The sequence below is a fragment of the Gambusia affinis genome, linkage group LG18 (genome assembly GCF_019740435.1).
Source record: "Gambusia affinis linkage group LG18, SWU_Gaff_1.0, whole genome shotgun sequence".
Taxonomy (NCBI): domain Eukaryota; kingdom Metazoa; phylum Chordata; class Actinopteri; order Cyprinodontiformes; family Poeciliidae; genus Gambusia; species Gambusia affinis.
In genome coordinates this window covers 17,013,950-17,036,304 of record NC_057885.1, presented here as the reverse complement: position 1 = coordinate 17,036,304, position 22,355 = coordinate 17,013,950, and the positions used below count along the sequence as shown (strand labels likewise).

The 22,355-nt window shown below is 42.5% G+C and overlaps 1 protein-coding gene across 10 annotated transcripts in view; it reads right to left on the bottom strand.

The window, feature by feature from the left end:
• The window catches only part of LOC122820399 (nuclear factor 1 B-type-like), an 88,204-nt gene that overhangs the window by 19,748 nt on the left and 46,101 nt on the right, over positions 1-22,355 (bottom strand). For 8 of the 10 annotated variants that reach the window (XM_044097780.1, XM_044097785.1, XM_044097778.1 and 5 more), the window contains 4 exons: positions 12,833-12,889; positions 10,330-10,398; positions 5,150-5,270; positions 3,914-4,032 (listed from right to left, as the gene is read on the bottom strand). In XM_044097780.1, coding sequence (XP_043953715.1) covers positions 3,914-4,032; positions 5,150-5,270; positions 10,330-10,398; positions 12,833-12,889 — 366 coding nt within the window. The remainder of the gene's footprint in view (positions 1-3,913; positions 4,033-5,149; positions 5,271-10,329; positions 10,399-12,832; positions 12,890-22,355) is intronic. The other 2 variants (XM_044097781.1, XM_044097782.1) reach the window with 1 other exon arrangement.

Below are 22,355 nucleotides of genomic sequence, written 5' to 3'. Positions count from 1 at the left end.
ACATTTCTATATTTAGCATGTCAATCTACACATATCTGTTGTGTATTTTCCACATTTTTTAATCCCTAAAGCCTCACTTTGATTAAATAAATGCCATTTTCAGTATTGCGAGTCGCGTCTTTTAAGAAAAGCAGGAATCAGTCGACCAATTTTTTCCTGATCCGCCCTGATTGATGATTGGCAGGGCAGATGCTGAACAATCTGTTTTTTCCCCCCCCATTCTCAGTAAATGCAGCATAACAAAGAACTTTCACTATTTTCCTTTAATTCAAACCTACTGACTTTATCATGAAGCCTACAGGACATTCTAATTAATAGCACAAAAATCAACATAGGTTGAGATTAAAAGTGGCTGATCAGATCTTGCTTTTTTGGCTAAATCATGAAGTACTGAGGTCAGTTTTTATTGTTTTGTTAAGTGCTTTTATTTTGAGACATTCGAGACCCGATAATTGGCATCGGCCAGAAAAACCCTGATCAATGCAAATCTAGTCGTGGCATTTTGCTTTCAAATGCACGAACAAAGACAAAGGGACATGATTACCACAAAATGATGCACAAGATCTCAGATTATTGCCGTAAATTAATCAGGTAATTCCTGAAAGGTTTATCCTAATGCCTCATTTAATGAAAAAAAAAAAATTTAAAACGGGGTTGAATTTGATCCGGAGGGCTTCATGTAATAAAAAGGAAACGCAGAACACAATGAAAAATGCATTTGGAAAATAATCTCCCTGAGGGGAAATCCCATACAATTTCTGGAATCATAATAAATCACCGGAACTCCTCAATAACTTAAAAAACAAGTCTTTTATCATGTCAGAGCAGGTGATTAAAGTGACCCAAATAGGATCTAAAACTTTTAAGAGTTTCACTTAATCTTAAGCAGAGAGCGACACTCTCTGCCTTACAAGCTGTATTAATCCGGAAAGCTCCCGCTGAAGATGTGGAAATTATTGAGGAAGTTCGTTTGTTGCTAACGACAGAACGTGTGAGCACAGAGTGAACCAGAAAAAAACAAAAACAAGAACAAAAAAAACAAACAAAAAAAAACACGTGAGCTGCTCATTATTGCGGCTCCCCAGTTTTATGAGCGACGCTCCGCTGTCACGGCTGCGCGGTTTTCAATTTTCCATGCTGAGACGTGGAGTCTGAAGGGAATGTGATAACAAATATATGCGAGAGGCGGTGGCCTATGTCTTCTTCTGCCTTTTCCACGATGAACACTCGTATAACTTTCACATCATCTGCCTCTTTTCTTGCAGAAAAAGATGGGGGGTTTTCATGGGGGGATTTATGTTATTTTGCATTTAAATCCGTTAAACTTCCTTCCCTGAATTGACTAGAGGCGTGGAGAGATCCGGACAAGCAACAGGAAAACTTTGTTATCTCCGAGGAGGAGAGGTGGTGGGAATTTAAGGGGATTTCCCAGCCTGATTTTGGAAAGGAGATACGTTTCATGTTGCAGTCAAAGAAGAGAAATACCTTAGAGGAGACTTTCAAGGATGAGAAAAAGGCGTTGCAGTAAATTACAGCAATTAATTAATAGTTAAAGAAGCGTCGTTGCCTTGAAACTTTATTAGTCATGTTTAAAGGACTGATTTGTTTTGTACTGGCTGAGTAAATGTGTGGTGTGTGTAATAAACTCCAACATCTCAGTGCTTTCCCAGACCAGAGCACTACCAGAGAGCCTGAACGACAACCACGTGAAAGAAATGAAATCCTTGGCACTTCGGAGGACTCATATGGGTTTAATATCGGCCCACTTCTCATTTATTCTCTCTTGACAGAGTAATGGCTGTCTTTGGAGAGTTTCCTACCCACTTCATTCCCTTCCTGCTCACCCCAAGTGTCTAAGTTTACGCAGTGCAATGCTCTCGGGCCTTGTGCAGAGGGACACGCTAGAATTTCGTGTACCCACATTGCGGCTGCGGCTGAATCCCACCACTGCTGCGTCTCCTGTGTGTCATCTGGTGTTTTCCTCTCGCAGCCTCCCCACTGATTATATTAAATTAAAAAAAGGAGGTGGTCTGGGTTCAAACCAGAGCTAAAAACCACTGTGCAGGGAGAGGGAGAAAAAAAAGATGGGCTTTATTTCCAATGATTTTATGTGTGTCACAGTTAGACCAAAATGCGTCTTACCTGCTCTTATGGGTAAAATACGACTAAAAGACGCAGACAGGAGTGAGCAAAGGGCGGGAATGACTAGCAGATCTTCATTACAGTAATTTATATAATGTGTTTCACTTAGACAATAAAGGTACTGAAACACCAACTTTTGTGTAATGTTCAAATTTATTGAATATAACTTTAAAAAAATGTGGGCAGGTTAATATGAGTTAAATTAATACAAGCTAAAGTTTCAGAAACAGAATTTAGTTTTTTCTTTGCAGCAGAACGTAAAACAAGTACAGGTCTGTATATTTTCTCTGCTCTCATTGAACTAATACCAGAGGAGTCCAGTACATTCTCCGTCCACTTCAAACAATCACATGGCAGCAACTCAATGCATTTCAAAGACGACTTACTGAACTTAAAAATCTTCAAATACTGGAGATCCGTTCTAGAAATGCTCAATTGCCTGTTTCAATAGTTAAATCACTAATTATACAATAAAATGCATTGATACTTGCAGTACTAATACATATTAGCACTTCCACAGAAGCAAACATCCAGACATTTCCTTATCTCCTCTCCTGGCGGTTCAGTCAATCAACAGCAAGGAAAACAACAATCCTGGATTGTTTTTCAACTACTTCAGCTTCCCAAGCTGAAATATTTCAATATTTAGGATATTATATGGAAAAATCTGATGATAAGCTAATTTTTTGCGAGTAATTTGGAGTCACTTTCCTCAGAAAATCCGCAAATGGCGTACTGCGAATCAGCAAGGGTCCTCTGTGTTCCAGAGCAGGAGGACAAATAATTACTGCTTACATCCACAACACAAACATTAAGCATTTCAATAGATGGGCGAAAGCAACTGATGTCACAATTCACCCGGGATCAATAAAACTGGACAATAACAGATCCCGGTTTTTTGTTTTCTTAACTGCAACAGTTAGATGGTGAAGAGAAAGTTTTAGCAAAAATGAAATAGAAACAGGAATCCATCCTGCCTTTATTCTGCAATTCATGAGGGTTCAGGTTCTCCTCAATACAGATCATATTCAAAGTACTCAGATTATTTTAAACTTTTGTACAGCTGTTGATGGATTTTCTATGACAAAGTATTTGTTCACTTTTTGCTGTGATTGCTTTTAAATTTAGAACCATCTACTAAGTACGTTCTTGAAGATTATTTGTTACAATCAGTGGAAAGACTAATGCACAGCAGCTTGCAACATGGTTGTCTGACTTTATTCACCAAGGAAAACACACACTGAGTCACTTTTTATCTTTTTGCATGTAATGAAAATAGAAAATGTTTATAGGTTCTGTTAGCAATATCAACAAACTTGTGAATCGTTTGGGTGATCTTGAAACACACATCTGGTGAGTCAGCGAGGCTTTGCCGGATGAAGTCGTAATATAAGACGACCCAATTATTCTTAACACTAGCATTACCAGGGATTTCGACCTCCTCTGGGCTCCAAAGGTAGAAATGTCAAATGACCCTTCTCTGGTAATTCTAGTCTTAAATCATTTGTTTGGCACAATTTTTGGGTTTCCAGAAGGAATAACAAAAGGCCACAGATTGGCAGACAAGACTCAGACAACATGCAAGCACTGCAAGTTGTTCAGACGGTGAAGGAGGCAGAAAGTGTAGCTAAAATGGCCGACGGCTGGACGGCTAAGGATAGGTTGAGCTACAAAACGATCATAATGCACGCTATCAACAGCAACTGGGAAATGGTGAAGTCGCAGTCTGACATTTGACTACCAGATGAAGTAAATAAAAAGTGAAAATCACCTCCGTCTCTGTCGTGCCAGTTCGCCCGGCTGCTGGCTGGTGAGCTGGGCGACGAGTAGAAGTCGGGTCCCGTCGGGCTGGTATCCATGTTCTCCTCCATGTTGGTTTTGGGCCTTTTGCTGAACGCAAAGTCAGGTTTATTACTTGATGCCATCATTCGTTTAATGCATCACAAATCATATCAATTAAAACAGGTGCTAATATTTATTTATTTAAGCTAACATAGGAGAACAAGTTATGTTAGCTATAGTAAAATGTGCTAATTTAAAATAATATAATCCATAGTAAACTGAAATAATTTAATCTCAGTAATTAGATAAAATCAGACTTAAGTTATTTTAGCTCAATATATTAAGCTAAAATAATAGCTTAATTATTTTAAGCTATTATTTTAGGAGCTGAAAGTTTAGCTCCTTTCAGCTTAACGATGCTAAAAGGAGCTATGCTAATCTAAAATAAAAAAAATAAAAAGGTGTGCCAAGCTAAGCTAATTTACAACAAATTAACTAATTGCAAATCAGTTAATCTATGCTCAGATATACTGATTTATGAGAAAATAAATTAAATTTAGATAAACATAAGATTGGAAAAATGTAGCTCAAATAAGCATAGCTAAACTACTGAATGCTAAACTAAGCTGAAATGATTTACATTAAATAAAAAGTTTATTTATCAGTTTAAAGCTACACAGGTAATATACATACATTCATTAAGCCCACATTTTGTTTTTTTATTAGTCTGATGTAATTTTCTATTCTTACTTGCAAGCAGAAAATCATCACAAACTGGAAATGAAGACATAAAAACAGTAAGTATGTAAATTCAGTGATCTATATAATGTGTTTCATTAAGAGAATTTAGGTACTGAAACACAAACTTTTGAGTAATATTCAAATTTATTGAATATAACTTTTAAAAAATGTGGGCGAATTAATATAAGCTAAATTAATACAAGCTAAAGTTTAAACTAAAATTAAACTTAGCAAAGATGCTAAACTAGGATAATATAGGACAACAAAAAAAAACCTAAAATAAATTGAGCTAAGCCAAACCAGGCTAAATAAGTTAAGGTAAAATAAGCTAATTCAATAATAATAATTCAAGTCTCCAAGGAAATTTTTTAATTTTTTAGGATGGAGAATACAGCAAACAAAGTCAACTATCTGGCGCAAGAAGAGAGGATAATTGTAAAAGAAACTTTGTGTGATAATTGTGCTTCGCTGGCGTCCCACTGACCTGCCAGGCGGGGAGGACAGGGAGCGTTGTAGTGCCACGCTGGAGTTCAGGTCATGATAGTAGGGCTGGCTGGGCATGTCCGCCATGGAGAAGGGTACCGCTGCGCCGTGGGTGATCGGCACTGAAGAGGACACACAAAAAAAATAGCTCAAGGTTACCCTGCTATCTGGTGGAGAGATGCATCTCCATCTTTGCATCTAGAAGCAGGTGATTTATTACACAGACCATGATTGGTGGAGTGTCTGTCTTTTTAGTCCAAGGTGTTTCGTATTTATTGAGTGTCTGAGTGTTTCTGAAGTCACTGCATGCGGAGAACTTCCTCAGGAAACTTTAAGAACTTCTTATGTCTTATTTAACACTGCAAATGGTTTCAGTAATTCCTCATTTGTTAATTTTTTCCCCCAGAAATTCTTAAGGTTTTCTTGTTCCTGAAGAGTTCTGCAGGTTTTCTGTGTATTTTTAAGCATTTCTCTAAATTCTTTTTCGTTAATTTTCTGTCTATTATCCGCAATGATGTTTTTTATTTAATAGTTTAAGCTGCTTAATTCTGACCTATAAATTATTGAGTCATAAAAGGCCTCATAAACTTAAGTCTATTGACCAATGTTGTGTCTACAAATAACAAACTTTGGCAAATACAGCAGATTTAATTTTTATAGACTTGCTACCAACATCCTGTCACAAAAATAAGATTTATTCCCATTTATTTAACTGAATCTATGAAAAATACAAAACATAACTGTTTTAAAGTCAAAAATAGTATCTTATCACCAACAAGATGTTTCAGGAGAGGATCAACTGAAGTACAGTCTATGCTTTCTTCTTCTTTTATATACAATAGAACATTTCTTTCACAATATGAATGAGATAAACATCTGACAGGAAAAACAAAAGCCAAGAAGTCAAAAACTAAAAATGATACTAAGACTTTTTAATCTAGTTTGTGGAGCAAATATCTTGGTACAGTTGAAATAAGACTAAAAAAAACGTACAAATAATGTTTCTGCTCGATACAGGACCTTGTTTTAAGTTAGTAAATCCCTAATATTGATTAAAAAATACTAGTTTCCCTTGCGGATTATTTACTTTATAACATGGGAATGAATATATAATAAGAGAAATAATATTTGAGTGGAGCCAGTACTTCTTCATCAATATTAAGGATTTACGTATTTACAATAAGCTCTTATATCTTGCTGAAAACGTATTTGTAAGTCAGTAAAGTTTTATTTCAAGTGTGCGAAGATATTTGACCAGAACTATTTGGTATGATCTTGTGCTTTTGCAGATCAAGATCGATTTGAAAAATTGCCAGCAGGTCTGGTTCCTTGGATTTAAGGCATAAGGAACTTAGACGGATTATCGTAAAACTGTATATGGTTAAATCTTTATATGCTGAGTGAATTAGAAACTCCCCCCAAAAAAAACTGTGCAGCAAAAGACCCCAGCAGTAAAACTCTCCGCCGTTTCCTCTGATAATGATTTACGGAGGAAAAGGTGATATTTTCCCCGCTGCGGTTGAGGTGAAGGATATTGTTTCAAGGGAGGCCGTGCCTGTGTTTACAGAACAAAAGGGGTTCGCCACCCATCCTCGCACCAGTGTGTGGCCCGCGAGGCCGCCTGCCGCTCGAGTGCTCGGTCGGTTTGGAGTGGATGAGAAGATAGAGTGTGTGGCGCCGTCTGTTGTGGTCTGAGGTTCACCACTGGCACGATCCGATCCGCCAGCCTCCGCCCTGGCAGCCCACTGCAGCGTTGGCAGCGGCCCCGACCCGCTGCTACCCACGCCGGGCTGTTTGTGGAGGAATGCATCCGGCCCGAGGACACTGAATACCAGATCATTGTTTTTGTTGTTTTGTTTCTCGATTCGCTGGTTAAGACAGCCCCTCGCTCCCCCTGGCCGCCCCTCTTGGTGTGGTGCCGTTTTTGCAGTGCCAGTCTGCCACCCGGTCGATCAATTATTCAATAATGTTGGCTTTAATTCAGTAAAAAGAAATAAAAAAAACACACAATTATTTTCTGTGCTCTAGATCAACCGGCTTCCTTTGCCTGAGCATGTGCAGGCTTTGTTTTTTTATTTAAAAAAATGCATTTTTTACACTTGAACTCGAGGCTCGTGTTGCATTAATGAGTCGAAACGCCGGGTTGCGATTCAGCCTTGAACTCCGGAGCTCCCTTTGATGGACTTCAAAGGATGTCTCGACAGCTCAGAGAGTCGGGAGAGGAGCGCGATGACGGACGAGCGGCTGCTTAGATATCTTCCCAGGGAGCGACCGGCTGAGTGAGTGACAATTCCTGTGTGTCCGGCGACCTTTTTAAAATTCCAGCTCGGCTTTGCTGAAGCCGGCCTCTGTCACATGAGAGCAAATGTGGCGGCTCAGAGGCCATCTGGTCAGAGGGCAAATTAAACACTACACAAAAACACGGCACATATTCTGTGTCTGAGCACTGGAAGGAGTAGTTGGTGCCTTTTGGAGCCCAAAACGAGACAATGTGGCTCAAGCTTTAGAAGTATTTATGGTTTAAGAGATGGGGAAAAAAAGGTCAGACGTTTCCTCTTCTGTAACGTTAGCCCAACTCTTCTGCATGCAAATGTAAAGAATATATTTGGATATCCAGCAGATTGAACGCATAGACTTTCTAGAATTCGATGAAGTCTAATATGGATGTTTCTGTAAATGAAATTACTATTTTTGGTGACTAAAACTGAGAACTGCTATCAAACTGACAAGAGCCTGAGATTTGTTTGCCAGAACAAGGTTTCCCCCAGAAAGCCCGGTGGTTGGGTGCAGTCGTTCATCCAGCGGCCCGCCGTGTTTTTGAGTTAAAAAATCTTTCAAGCTGACAGGAAATTTGAAAGTATCACTTGATAATTATCTGTTATTGGAAGATTAATATCTGAACACCAACTATAAAGTCTTAAAAAATGCAAAAACACACACACAAAAAAAATAATAAATAAGCAATGCTAAGCTTGGTAGGGGCAGAAGTAAAGCCTGGTGGCCTGCCAGGCTTATAATACACTGGAGGAAATAGTTCATTTTTGGAATTGATTATAGTTATAAGAGAAAGGTCGACCTGATGATTGGATTATTCATAATTCTGGCAGATATTTTATGTTTTTAAACAGTTTTGGACTGCTGACAGTAACATTGACACGTCGGTGCTTGAGTCTATGACTGCATGATGTTACTGCTCTCCTCTCTATCCTGTTGGTTCTTACATAATTCTGTAACCTTTAGCATTTTGAGCAACACCATTTGAGTCCATAGTGATCATCTGCTGTCCTGTGACTGTCCGAGTGGCTACATAAAACATCAGCACGAAAAATACAAGTTTATAAGGCGTAGAATAAATTTAAAAATGTTTTATTTCTAATCAGGAGCAATCTTCTTGCTTGAATGACAATAATTTTAAACACAAATCTTCCCGTGGTGTGAATAATTTCAGGATTACTGTATGCAGCAACCTCAAGCTAGCAGCAATATGAAAGGTTTTAGAGTGAGAAGAAAACTCAAAGCGAACTCAAATCAGACCGTTTTGGACACCACAGTGGAAACACTCACATACAAAACACAAACAACGGCTAGAAAACAACAGAACGTTTCACAGCAGAAACGCAGCACCAACTTAATGTTCTCTTTAATCCCATTTTGAACGGCAGCAAGAACGAGTCGACCTCTGGGTCACGTCGTGTTCGTAACCCATAGAAAGAGTAAATCAGGAATTAGGAATAAATTGTTCTCATCACTCCGATTAAATCATTTTTAAATAAAAAAATATATACATCTTTGTTAAAAGATTGATCTTCTCCACCTCCTCCCTGAACTTTTACTGCTGTCTGGAGAAATGCAACGCTCCCAACCAAAAACAACCAATCAGAGCCAGGAGGAGGGACTTAGCGCTGCCAATCAACCTTTTGTACTCACTGCTAAATGTGCTAATGCTGGAGAAACAACTTACCGTTACAGGAAAACTGTTTATTTGCTGTCATCAGTGGCTATGCTAACTAGTCTGAGCATTCATTTCTAAGCTGCAGCTAGTAGAGAGCAAGAGGGGGTGAGCAGCACCACACAAGAGGTGATTGACAGCGCTGAGACCCTCTTTCTGCCTCTGATTCTGGTTTCTAAGTAGGACTTAGAATTTTTCACAGATTATCTTTTACCGTCACGATTTAATGACAGTTTAAACAAACATTTTTTTATAAGAGTTACACACGGCAGCTTTAATTAAAACCCGCAAAGCTTAAAATACAAAACTGCTTCTGTTACATTTACTCTACCAAAACAGAATGGAGCATCTGTGACTTTATCTTTATAGTGGAAGTGATTTCGTAACCCAGTCATAAAATCTGACCCTGGCTGTAGCCCCTGATTGTCCCGAGAAAGCTGCTGACGTTCCCGACTGCAAGCTGCAACACACAGGCCACACAGCATCGGCCTGCTTCTCTTAAACACAGGTTAGAGAGGAGGAGGAGGAAGAGGAAGAGGAAAAGGAGGGGTGACTGGAGTCTTTGTGCTCCGCAGGCAAGTTCGCTACAGTTGCTGCCTCAGCTCAGAGTGTGCACAGGTAAACTGTGCCTTGACGTGCCCCTGGCTGTCAGGGCAGTCTTTGGAGAACAACCGTCAACGGCTCTGCAGAGGAGGAAGAGGAGGAGGAGGAGGGGAGACATGTCCATGCAGATGAAGCTCTGAAGACAGCTGCGCACTCAAGAGTTATCCTAAAGCAAAGGAGACTGGGTAAACTGGATTCTCCCCAGCACAGCTGTGTCTTGGGATTTCAGCTCAGAGATTACAAAGGAAAACCGGGTTGCTTTTTTTTTTTTTTTTTTTTTTTTCTGTGTGTCGGGGTCGAAGGCGAGGACTTTTCTGGGTCAGCTCTCACTGTTTTTACGGGGGGGAAAAAAACTGCCAAACCCACAAGTTTCTGCACAAACACGCAGGTGTGTTTATCTTCCTGATTACACTTGATTAATGACTGCGAGAGTATATGCAAGCTGACAGCTTCCTGATTCTGACATCAACTCCGATGCACCTGTTACGCCGTCTGCAGGCGTTCAGGCGGTCCAACTATGTCAGTGAGATTCCACAGAACACAAAAGAGCGGCTCAGACGGGCAGCAGGTAGGCAGGGTGCTGAAGCGACAGCAAACAAGCAAAAACAAATAAGGAAGCGTGTACTTACTTCTGGACACTCGCACCAGCTCCGTGACACTGAAAACTCCTGATTTGATGAAGCTGTCTTCCAAATACACTGCAGAAACAAGCGTGAGAAGTACACCCAGCATTAGTTAAACTGCTTAGGAATAAAAATAAAACGCACGTGCATGTGGATCTTTTTTCTGAAATGTATTTACACCTCTTCAACCTTCGCACATTTTGTCACAAGCTCAAAACTGAGTGTAATTTTGTGGAGGTTTCATGACAAAGCAACACATAGTAGTGCCTAAATGGGTTTACATTTTTTTACAACTAGAAGCCTGAAGAGTGCCAGATGCGTTTGCACTACAACGCCGTCAGAAGCTGCATAATTAGTAAGCAGAGTTCACCTGTGTTTAATTTAATCCCTGTATAATTGCAGGTGTTGTTGTTGTCAGGGTTTCGGGGGCTACTAGAGAACATGAATCATTGTTGAAAAATGTCATCTGAGGTTCTATTACATAACAAACACCAAACAACTTCAGCACTGGAGATCACACTGAACACACTATTTTAGTTTGAACTGTATTCGTGCCTCGAAATGGCCTAGTCAAAGCTCAAACCCTATATTACAGTGACAGTTTTGAGGCAAAATGTTCACAGATGCCCTTCATCTAATCTGAGCTTTATTTCTAAGACGAAGAGCAACATTTTTAGTGTCAAGATATGCAAAGTTGCTACAGACGTACCACAAAAGACTTTAATCGCAGCAAAAAGAGCGGAATACAAATGCAGGCCACATTTTTTATATATATATGTATAATTTAATTTGTAAAACACCTTTGAAAACATTTTTTTCTTCCACTTGACATTTGTGCTCTACTTTGTGTTGGTCTATCAAAGTCCCAATGACCTGCATTAGCTACAATCCATCCAATTGTCATGTGAGTTGTGAGCGAATCAGACGTGTTTCCATCTGCTGTTTCAGGGCGAATGAACTGGGAGAAACAAAAAATCTTTTTGTCAGATGCTGGCACCATGCATGGCTGTGAAGAAAGTAGAAAGTAGATTTCAAACCAGCATCACACATCTCAGATAAATGGAGAAAGTCCTCCGTTCTGAGCTGGAGGTTCAGACTAATTTGGTAAATATGTTTTCGTCTTCCCTTCCCCACATTAGCTCTCGAGTGTACAGAGCTTTTTTGCAACATTGAGGAAAATATTTTAAATTTTGCAGTTTCCACCAACTTAACGTTTACAAGTTTCTATCATCTTGTATCGTCAATTTGACAAAATCTGATTCAAGAATAAGAATGCCTTTACGAGGTCCTGTATGTAAGTTCGTTTAGCAAAAAACGATTTGAACAGTTACAGAAATTTTAAGTATTTGCATCTTTCACCAATTGTTTTTCTGGAAACAAAACCTCCTCCAGTTTGTTAACTTTTGTTTAGAAATCGACGGAAAAGCTGAAACTGCCTCTATTTGAGCACAGACCAGTATCAACTCCCAGTAAAAACAGCTGAGGAAAGCTCAATACTTAATGAAACACAAACATAAAGTAGAAAATCTGTCAACCGTGCGGATATCCAAGTCATACCAGGAAACATCCGTTTTAACAGAGACGATCACTTGAACTCGTTTTATTTTACCTGATGCAACCTGCCTGCTGTAAATCAAGCTTGCTGTGGCAAATCCTCAGTTTTTTCCACTCCTGTTTTTAGAAAACTTCTTTTAGACTCAACCAATGTTAGCTCCGGTTAAATATATACATGGATGCACCTGTTTGGGACGTAGCGACAGAAACCAGGGAATCGTTGGTCAAGGGAAAACGGGGAATTTGGCCCCTGACGACCGAGGCGATCTTAGGTTTGATTCGCGGGCCGACGGCGCTCAGACCGTGCCAGAAAGACGGGGGGAATATCTCCACTGGCACCTATGAAGCTTAACGCCTGTCATGAGCCAACTTTTTTTTTTTTCTTTCGCAAGGAACTGTGCCACCCGCCGAGGGCCTCCCGGGCCTCAGTCACTGGCTCGGCTTGCCTGTTTTCCTTGGCACCGGCACCGGCATCGGCAGAACCTGCTCTTGAGGTAGAAAACTAATTGTACTTCTGAAAGTATTTGCATTCCATCGCCGTGACGACACGGCACAGGTCAGGCCAGGGGAAAAGAAGCAGAATACGCAACGTCAACAGCCTTTTGTAGCACTTTCAAATGTCGCCGTCTATTTTCCGAAAACCGTGTCTGACGCTTTCAGTTCGGCGATGACAGCGGGGTTTGAGTTTCGATTCAGGATTGTCGCGATTTACATTTAACACGTCAATTTGCCGAGTGTAACAACGAGCGTGTTGACACAAAAACCCTCGGCTGCACATCGATGTGTTCCTGCAGACCTGACAGCGGCTCATGCCTCTGCACGTAGGAGAGGCGCTCCGCCGTTCCCGCCTGCCAGTCACGGCGTTCCCAAGCAGGATTCAGAAAGCGGCTGCGCCCCGCAGAGGAACAATGCAGCGATGACAGAAGGGCGGGAGGACGAGAGGCGCTCTACATACCTGGAAGAGGGGTTTTGCCTGGCTCATTGTTGCTCGGACTTCCTGACTGCTGCGAGTCTGCGGACACACAGAGAGAGAAGGGCGGGGAGTGAGCGGTGAGAATTGCAAAAAAACCTTCGATGTAATCTAGAGGTTCGTATCCTGAAAAAAACCCCTCGTTAATTGCATTTTGTCACGTTGGAAGCATAAGTTTGACATGTAAAGAAAACAAAGTGTTTAATTTAATCTCAGCATTAATCCAGCTGTTTGGTGAAGGCCTGATTGAGAACACTAGTGAACAAAAAGCGTCGTGAGCGCCGAGGTTTTCAGCTACCGCAGGGAGAAGTAGCATTCTAGCTAACATGACAAAAATCAGAGAACCATGGCGACTCCGGAGGAGCTGCAGAGATAAACAGCTCAGGTGTGAGAATCTGGCAGCACTGTTGCCTTGCAGAAAGAAGGTCAAGGTTCAAATCCCATCGTCAACACTGAAAAGTGTTTTTGGTCTCATTTCTTAGTACACTTGAAATGAGACAAAACTAAGTTAAGAGTAACTGTTCAGCAAGATATAAAAGCTTGTTTCAAGTGAACAATTCCTTAATATTGATGAAAAAGTGCTACTGGAAGATTATTTCACTAATAACATGGAAAAAAATATGCTGGTATAAGTGAAATAATCTGCCAGTGAAGCAAGGACTTTTATGGAGTATGTTTATGATGTAGACAAGCTTCTATGTTACCTGTACGTTAGTTTTGTCTCATTTCAACTGTACTAAGATATTTTTGTAATGGGAACGAGACAAAAATACTTATTGTTGCAACAAAAAAAGTCACAAGAAGATTTTTCTGTGACTCATGTAGGTGGTCACGAAAATCGAATGTTTTCTTCACACAAAACTACGGGTGGCTCTGATCAGGCGAAATAATAATTGGTGGCGATAAAATGATATTCTAATATACTAACTAGGTTACTTCTGAAACAAAAGGTGTCAGAGTAAAAGATGCTAAATACAAATACACACCACACTTTTAAGATCTGTAAGCACGTGCGATTTTTGTTCCACTTTTTCAGATAAAAATCTGCGGCTGTCATGAAACCTTCACCGATCTTCTCACTTTGAATGAACTCAAGGTGAGAAGCGAAGGTTTTTTCCTTATCTACTGCACCGCAGCAGAGTCAAACAAGTCAGCTTTGTTTGAACAGGATTATCATTAATGGGAGAGCAAACCGAGGCAGGAGCTCGGCGCCTGATGCAGGATGGGCCTGGACGCTTCTTGTTCTGCGCGTCATTTTTCACAGCGGCTGGAGGAGTGTCTGTGGGGCTTCAGGGCAGCGGGGATTCACAATGTGTTCGGCCCCGCTGCGCAAGGTACAAGCAGAGAACATGAGAAGGAAAAAAAAAAAAAAAAAAAAAGGCGAGAGAGGACAGGGAGGGGAAACACAAGGAAACATGAGTTGAATTCTTTCCACCGGCTACAGGATTTGCTGCGTCTGACGTCCCTTAATGGGAAGCAGGGAAATTATACAATTCCTCTGTAGTTCCCGGTCAGGTTTGGACCAGTACCGGGATCTTTCTGCTTTCTACGTGACGCGGCACAAAAGTTGTAAAAGTGCAGAATCGGTGAGATAAATCGGCGTGTACGGCGACGGTGACTCAGCCCAAGAGAGGCCTTGAACTCGGACGCAGCCGTGTCAGGCGGTTAATGGCAGCAGCGTCTGAGCAATGATTCGAACTGGCCGGGGCCCACACATGGCCCCCGAGACAGAATGAGAACCAGAAGGGAGATTATCATCTACACCTTCAACATGTGACGGATCTAACATGAGCGAGGGAGAGACGGTGAACTCAGATACCCTCGCCTTTGCAAAAACAGCCGTTTTCCTGTCGCGGCTCCTATGAGCTGTGTTACAGGGAGGAAAAATTAAAAAAAAAAAAAGAGAGAGAGAAAGGATGGAGGGGAAAGGAGAGCGGGTTGGTGGGAAGAGGGGGAGTCCAAAAAGATTTATTCCTTTCTTGTTCTCTCTTCGTGTCGCTTTCCCGCTCTGTCTTGTTCCCCTGCTCCTAAATTTGACTATTAAACAGCACTGCAAAAACAGAATGTTCTTGGCTGGAGCTCAACAATGACAAAGTGGGGAGGGGAGGAGGACCATACATTAAGAAGAAAAAAAAATCCTCCGTTTTCAGTATACTTAGCCTTAAAAACAAATGACTAATCTATAAATTGGAGCCTTAAAACATATGAGGCTTCAAAAAAATTAAAGAAGGCATTTGAGTTGGGCATTTTTCATTCAAAACACATTAAAATCGGGAGGTTTTACACTGTAAAACGTGACTTTTGACCCTTGTTTTTATACCTCGACATTTCAAATGTTTCAGTCAATAGATAATCCATTTAAAATTAATTATGTTGAGCGTAACCAAACAACTTTCGAATCCCAGAAACTTATTACTAATTCAATGTTCCTTGATGTTCCTTCCTTAAAAACACAAACAGTGAAGTAAAAAATGCTTTCATAGAGCTTATTTTATAGGAATTAATCAATTGTTTTAGAGATTTTCACTTTTGTCAGTGTGACGTTTCGCTCCTGCAATTAATTATTATACATGATTTTTAAGTTAATTCTAGCAGTAAATTATTTAAATTGTCATATTTTTCGTTTTTTTCATACAAAATATTAAAGTAAATAAATAAAAGCAGCAATGTGAATGAGCTGAGAAGCTGCGTCCAGAAAATTACGGGAAAATCCGGTAAAAGTAAAGAGAACTAAATCATCAAATTTACCAAAAGATTAGGCGTCGTTGACACTAAAATCTGCAAATTGTTCACTTTGCGCTCAGAGCGGTTGTCAGCCGAATAATATCCAATGTTTTGCATCAATAAATCGGGAGTTGCTGCATGCAGACGTGGCGTGTGAAGGAGCTTTGGTGGGCAAGTGGAGGTTTGTGTGGATTTACTGTAGCACATGTCCATAAAGTGATTGCAGGGAACTTGGTGCGCCCGCCCCTCGCCTCCCCTCCGCCGCCCCCGTCTCTATTCCACTTTCAGAGTCATCCATCAGTCTAGTTACGACTGCCAACTCCATGCCTCCTCCCCTGGAGCCGCGCAGAGGGAGCGACGCAGGCGGGCGGAGAGAAAAGCGCAGCGGTGAGGTAAAGAGAGGTGGAGCAGAAGGTGGGAGACGGGGGGTGAGGGGGGGGGAAGCTCCGGCTCGGTTCGATCAGATCAGAGTTTTCTGCTTTTTGTTTGTGCTTTTCTCATCTTCTCCTGCTTCTCTGTGAGCCGAACAGGCAGGCATGACAAAAAGAGCAGATGGTCGCAGCAATTAGAGATCGCAGGCGGCATCTTCCAGCATGAGGCCCCGCTGTAGCACCAGGAGAGACCACCTGGATGACTCAAGGTGGGATGCGAGCATATGGCACATCTGCCAGGCCTGCGCCGGAGCCGGCAACACCTCCCCTATTGCATTACATTTTACCTTTGACCCAAGAAGGGCTGCGTCGTGCTCTCTGGGTTTCTTTTTACCCCCTTGGTGATGGTGACACTCATTTTTGGCTAAAAATCAGCTTCCAGTGTCTGGTTTTATCATCTCTGGAGCTACAGTTACATGTCCAGGTCAACGAATTAGAATCAAAAGGTTGATTTCTGTCATGATTAGGTTGAAAAAGTGAAAGGAGAAATTTGCAAAATACTCTCTTCCGGATAAAAGTATCGGCTCCCTTACATATTTTCTCCAGGTTTTTGCTGTTTGGTCAAACTGAGAGGTTGCAGATAATGCCCAAGAAAAGCATAAAACACAAAAGACAAGGAAACTGTTTATAAATAAATCATATATTAAAGTAAAACAGTCAACCAAACCAACCTGTGAAAACTTAATTACATCCTGCATCTAAGAACTGGTGTGAGCCTTTGCAGAAACGACTCACATCAAGTGTTTTCATTCGCCGTTAATGAATCTGAGCTTGAGCAGCCCGGTTAAAGTCATGCATCTCCATCAAACTTCAGTCCACACTTTGACTAGACCACTGTAAACCCTTCATGCTGTTTCCTTTGACTCTTTCAACCCAAGACCACCTAAGCTTGAGATCAAAAAGTTAACTCTTTACAAATTGAACATAATTCGATGCTCCATCAATAATGGCAGTAATATACTCCCATATCACTCTGCAACCACCCTGTTTAGCTACAGGTATGAGAGCATCGATTTGAACTGCTGTCGGGACAGAAACCTTAAAAAATGTCCCACTTTTTCCTTCTTGTTTGGGAAACATGAGACGAACTTTGCGTTCTTTTTCACCCGTATTACTTTTTGGCCTTGGCGCTCCAACAAATATGCCTTTTTTTTCTATCTTTCCCGTTGTTGAATCGTGAACTCTGACCTTAACCGAGCCATGTAAGGCATTCGGCTCTTCAGAGGTTGTTCTGTTGTGATCTCCTGAATAAACCGACGTAATCTTGCTGCAATTTGGGTTTATTTCCAACCACTGCTTCATGTTTTCTCCATTTGGCTCCAACTGTGGCTCAGAAATGACTCTGTAACCCTAAAAGATGTAAAAGATTTTATCTGTTTCTTTACATCAAAGGTACCTTTTGGGCCAAACTGGTTCTGTTTTGGCAAACTGTAGATTCTGGTGGGTTTGGGTAAGTAAAAAAAAGTAAGTAAGAAAAACAAAAAAAACATGATTCCAGAAATAGCTTTTGTTTGTATTTACTCAGGTTATCTTTGACATAAAAATCTGAAACAATCTTTTAGAATACCGATCTAAATGAACTTTTATGATTTATTTAGATGTTTGTCTTAAATATAGAACACAAAATGTTGAATTTATAAAAATTTATATAAGGTTGCTCATATATAGTACAGTGGAGAACTGGGTTATTATGGGGCCCGGGGCCCGGGGCCCGGCTATCTGCATCTAAAAAGGTGTCCTGTGCAGAGGTCCAGCCCATCTGATAGTCTTCAAATAAACAGTAGTGTAACCTGTAAATAAACAGTTGTGGTCGAGGAGCCTCAGCTTTGCCCTGGGAGCTTGGCAAGGCCAGACGCCACACACACACACACACACACACACACACACACGCACGCACGCACACACACACACACACACACACACAGACACACACACACATTTGCTCTTTTCCAAAAACAACATTTCTTGGCACCCTCCTTCCCCCGCCACTTGTTTAAATAAACAAACCGGTTCACGAAGGAAGGGGAGAAACAGCACAGCGTTTGAATCAGATTATCTGCTGTTACTCAGCAATAAAAAAAAGAAAAAGAAAAAAAAATAGAGAGAGAGAGAGAAAAAAAGAGAGAGAGAAGGGGTGGGAAAAAAAAGCAGCAGCAGAAGGGGCTTGTGGGTATTTTTGGATGTGTCCACAAGTTCTTACACCTTCTTGTCCGGTGGGATACTTATCATACCACTGTAACGATTAGGGCAATTAGCGGTAATGGCAACAGAAATCTGGCTCGGCAAGAAAGTTTCTGAGTGCTTATGAGGTTTTCTCCACACCCAAGTGTGTTACTCGCCTGGATTTTATAATCACTAAAACACTCACACACTCTGGCTCCAAACCACCCTCCTCCTCAATTTCTGGCACCGTACCCATTCTGTTCCCACTAAGTCGTGGAACACATATGCACACACACACACACACACGCACAAACGCGTATGAAGAGACTGTGGGTTAAATCAGCCACATAGTTTGGGAAACTTTCTCTCCTTCTTCTTGTTATTATTTTTTTCCCGCTCCTTCTTCTCTGATGGCGGCGGTGCGAGATTTTGCAGCCCGCAAACACTTTGCAGACACGTTCAGAAACAGCGAAGCACGCACGCGCTCGGGCCCCACGCACGCCCTGCAGATGCATACCACTGTCGACATTTCAGGAGGAGAAGGCTGTCTGGCAGCCATTTTATATGCCGAGCAGGGTTCTGTGCACATGTATAGCGCTCTGGCTGCCAGAGGCGCGGGTCCCGAGCCAAGATGCATTTCAGCAGCCCCGGGGAGGCGGGAGGCGGGGTGGAGGGAGAGAGCGGGGTAGACGACTCCCGGAGAAGCAGGGAGAAAAATATCCACCTAATTACGGAGCGGCTCTGATGCGTAATGTTTCGACAATACATCTGCTCCTGAGTAAATATTTGAGGTGGCCAAACAGACTTTCTCCTCTTCCGGAAAGTTTGTCCTTCCTTGGAAACCGGCAGGCGTGCAGCAGGGCCGCGCCGCTCCCTGACTGTACATGTGCTGGTATGTAATGTAATGAAATGTACTGTGTGTGTGTGTGTGTGTGTGTGTTTGTCTCATGTCCTCTTGTGCTCCTGGTTTCTATCATTCACAGCTTGGAGGATGATCTCACAGCGCTCAGGCCGGCTTCCAGGCAGCCAGCAGAACCTGCTCCCTTCTCCCAGATCCCGCTTTCTTCTCCTCGCTATCTGCCTATCGCTGTCCCCGCGCCTGCAACTGTATCCCGACTCCATTGTATCTTTTTCACATGCCGACATCTACTATTCAGGGTATCCTGTCTGGCGAAAAGCTCAAGCTACATCTTCTTTTTTTTTCCCTCCTTAATTTTCATCCCCTATCTGCTTTTGTTTTTTTTCCTTTAAGGTTTCCATCTGTTTTGGTGACCCCCCCTCTTCCCTCCTTCGTTTGCCGCCTTTATTAAACGACCCCCCGTCCCTCTCTCATTCTATCTCTTTGTCTCTCTATCTCTGTCTTTTCTCCCTCCCTCGCGCTTTGTTGTCTAAACAAAGTGGCCTTTATCAGGATGAGCTGCAACCCAAACAAGCCCAACAAAAGATATGGGCGAGAAAATCTGCCCGCAGAAGAGGGGAGGATCTTATCGTGCCAGCCTTTGTGTGCCAGCCTGCCAACTGGCGATGCCCCCCGCCGCCGCCAACCCCTCCCCAAATCTCACACACACACATTAATATGCCAAATTTTGGCATCGCCGCAACGAGCTGGCACCTGACCTGGCCGAAAGGAAAGCGGGGGAGACGGGAAGACGAACTGTTCGACGGAGGGGCGCCATCTTTGAGATGGTGCTCTCCCGACGAGCGATAAATCAAGAACCGAGGAGCAGAATGCGCCGCAGACGCGCCGTTTCCACTTTACGGTAGAGAGTCACCGCTCAGGCTTGCGCTGGACCCGATACCGAGTTCCAGGTTTCTGTCACCACAAAGTGGGAAGGATGCCATCTCTTCTAATCAGACCAGAAGACATGCGGCTACACATGTCGCTACTGGCGAAATAAATAATAAATAAACCGAACAGACCACAAAAGAGAAAACAACGCTGCAGCTTCTTTCTGCATCAGTGTTGTATGAGGGACTATTGCAGAGTCAAAGATCCAGTTCATCCTCCAGTCTGAGTTTCGACTGTATTGAAACGTTTCTGGGTTTACAAAAGTCAAGTTATCACAAACGCTTGATTGCAGTTGTTGCTGCTAAAATTGGTTACTAGGTTTAGGGAGCAATCGCTTTTTTTTCTCCTGGGTCATGTACATTTACACTTTTTGCTCCCTTAATAATGAAATACTTCATCTAAAAACTGCAGTTTGTGCTAACTTGTGCCGCCTTTGACTAACGTTTAAATTGGTTTGACGTTCTGAAACGCTGAAGTTTGACAAACATGCATAAAAATATGAACTCAGGAATCAGGAAACACTTTTTTTACAAGTGACTGGATTTGTCTGAACTAAATTTGGATGGAACTCGGTCCATTTGTCTTGATATTTGTTGTAATGTGATGCTACATTAGTGTCAACAGCTTTTGACTCTAGTGACCTTTGACAGGAAGTAGGGTGTGGAAAGAAAGAGAAAGACGTGCAGAAAATGGCGTGAGACCAGGAATCGAACCCAGGACACCTGCGTTGACGGCACAACTAACTGAACCGCCCAGCGCCCAAATATACTGATATTTAAAAAGATCATTTCCCCATCTTCTGTGTAAATATCACTGGTATTCAGCATTTACATTCACATTTCCTCAGCCGAACTTTGAAACGTCATTTGTACCTCTGAATATCTCCTGCTTGAAGGGGTGTGTTTAAATCCTGTCCGCAGTGTCGGTGGGAGCATTAACGAACACGATTGGCATTTATAAACTGAACTGATGATAAAAAAGATCATTGTCACATCCTGTGATTAGACATCACTGTTGTTGCAGAAGGTGTTTATGAATCCTGACTGCTGTTTACAAGAGAGTTTATGAGCTCTACTTATGAGCCAGCGACAGATAGCTTGATTTGTCGGCTGCGATCCACTGCAGAAATTCAAAACACAATAGAGGGAGGTTGAAGCATTCACCGGAGGAGACGACGATGACTTGAGAGCTCTGAACCTGTGGACACACTGGTTCTTCACGTTTGATTTTAATAGTACAGGTAGGGATGCGATTTGTGCCAAAGACAGAAACATCTTGATGTTGAAACTCTCTGCACAGGCAGGAAAAAATAGCAGAAATCTTAAGTCATCTCCAACTACGCTTTACACTCTGTGACACCATAATGATTATCTCATAATTGGAACAAGGGAGGTATTTCTTATTGGCCTTACTGAAAGCCTCCCTATCAAACAACCGCTGGCAGGTGGAGAAAACCACAAACACCCAGATGAACGTGACAGAAAACGGAGGGAAAAAAGGTGGGAAGGGGCAAAGTTGAAACGTCTGCACAAACAATTAAATGTTGCGCTCTTTTCTTTAAGGCGCACTCAGACTCTGTACGTCTGTCAGGGTTTGAAGACGAGGGGAATCAAGTGGGATCCCGGCCCAGACAGGAACAATGAGGACCCGAGCAGAACGCTGTGTGTGAGCGCGGTCGACTGTGCGTGACCCAGCTCACTTGTATCTCTCGCCGTCCATGTTGGTCCCTCCGACAAGAGCACGCTCGGTGTCTGGGTGTGTGTGTGTGTGTGTTTGTTTCTAATCGCCGCATACTAATGCGGGCGAAGAGCGGGCCCTCTTTCTTCTTTCCCCCACCGAGTCTCCGTGCCTTCTCCTCCGTAAACTCTCACGGCAGTGAAAAGAGGCGAGCGTTTTAACTGAGCCAGAAGGACAACAGGCTCCTCATTGAGGTCACCAAGCAGCACGGATGGGGAGGGAGCTCATTCTGTGGCGAGTGGGCCCCGAATGGCACGCTGAATGGCCCCGCAGATCATTAGCAACACCGGCCCTGAGGACTGGGGGAAAACCTGGCCAGGACAAAGCCGGGAAACCGAGGATGCAGATGAGGGTTAATCCACCCAAATTCAACTTCCCCACCTTTTTCAATTCAGGATGTAAAGTTTACCCACCTCTGAGCAGATGCGCGCATCGTTTGCGCCGGCGCTCAAAGGCAGCTTCCATTCATGTAGTCATGCCACATTTGCGCATTAAACGTACACGCAGTGACATACAGAACACGTGTGCGCACACGGAGGCACGCACCGGGCGCCCCGCAGAGAGCCGCGGCGCACGGCGCGGGGCCGTCGGCGAGCGGGCTGCAGACAAACTGCAGCGACACAACGCGACACAGTGGCTCATCTGTCCAATGAAAAATGAGCAG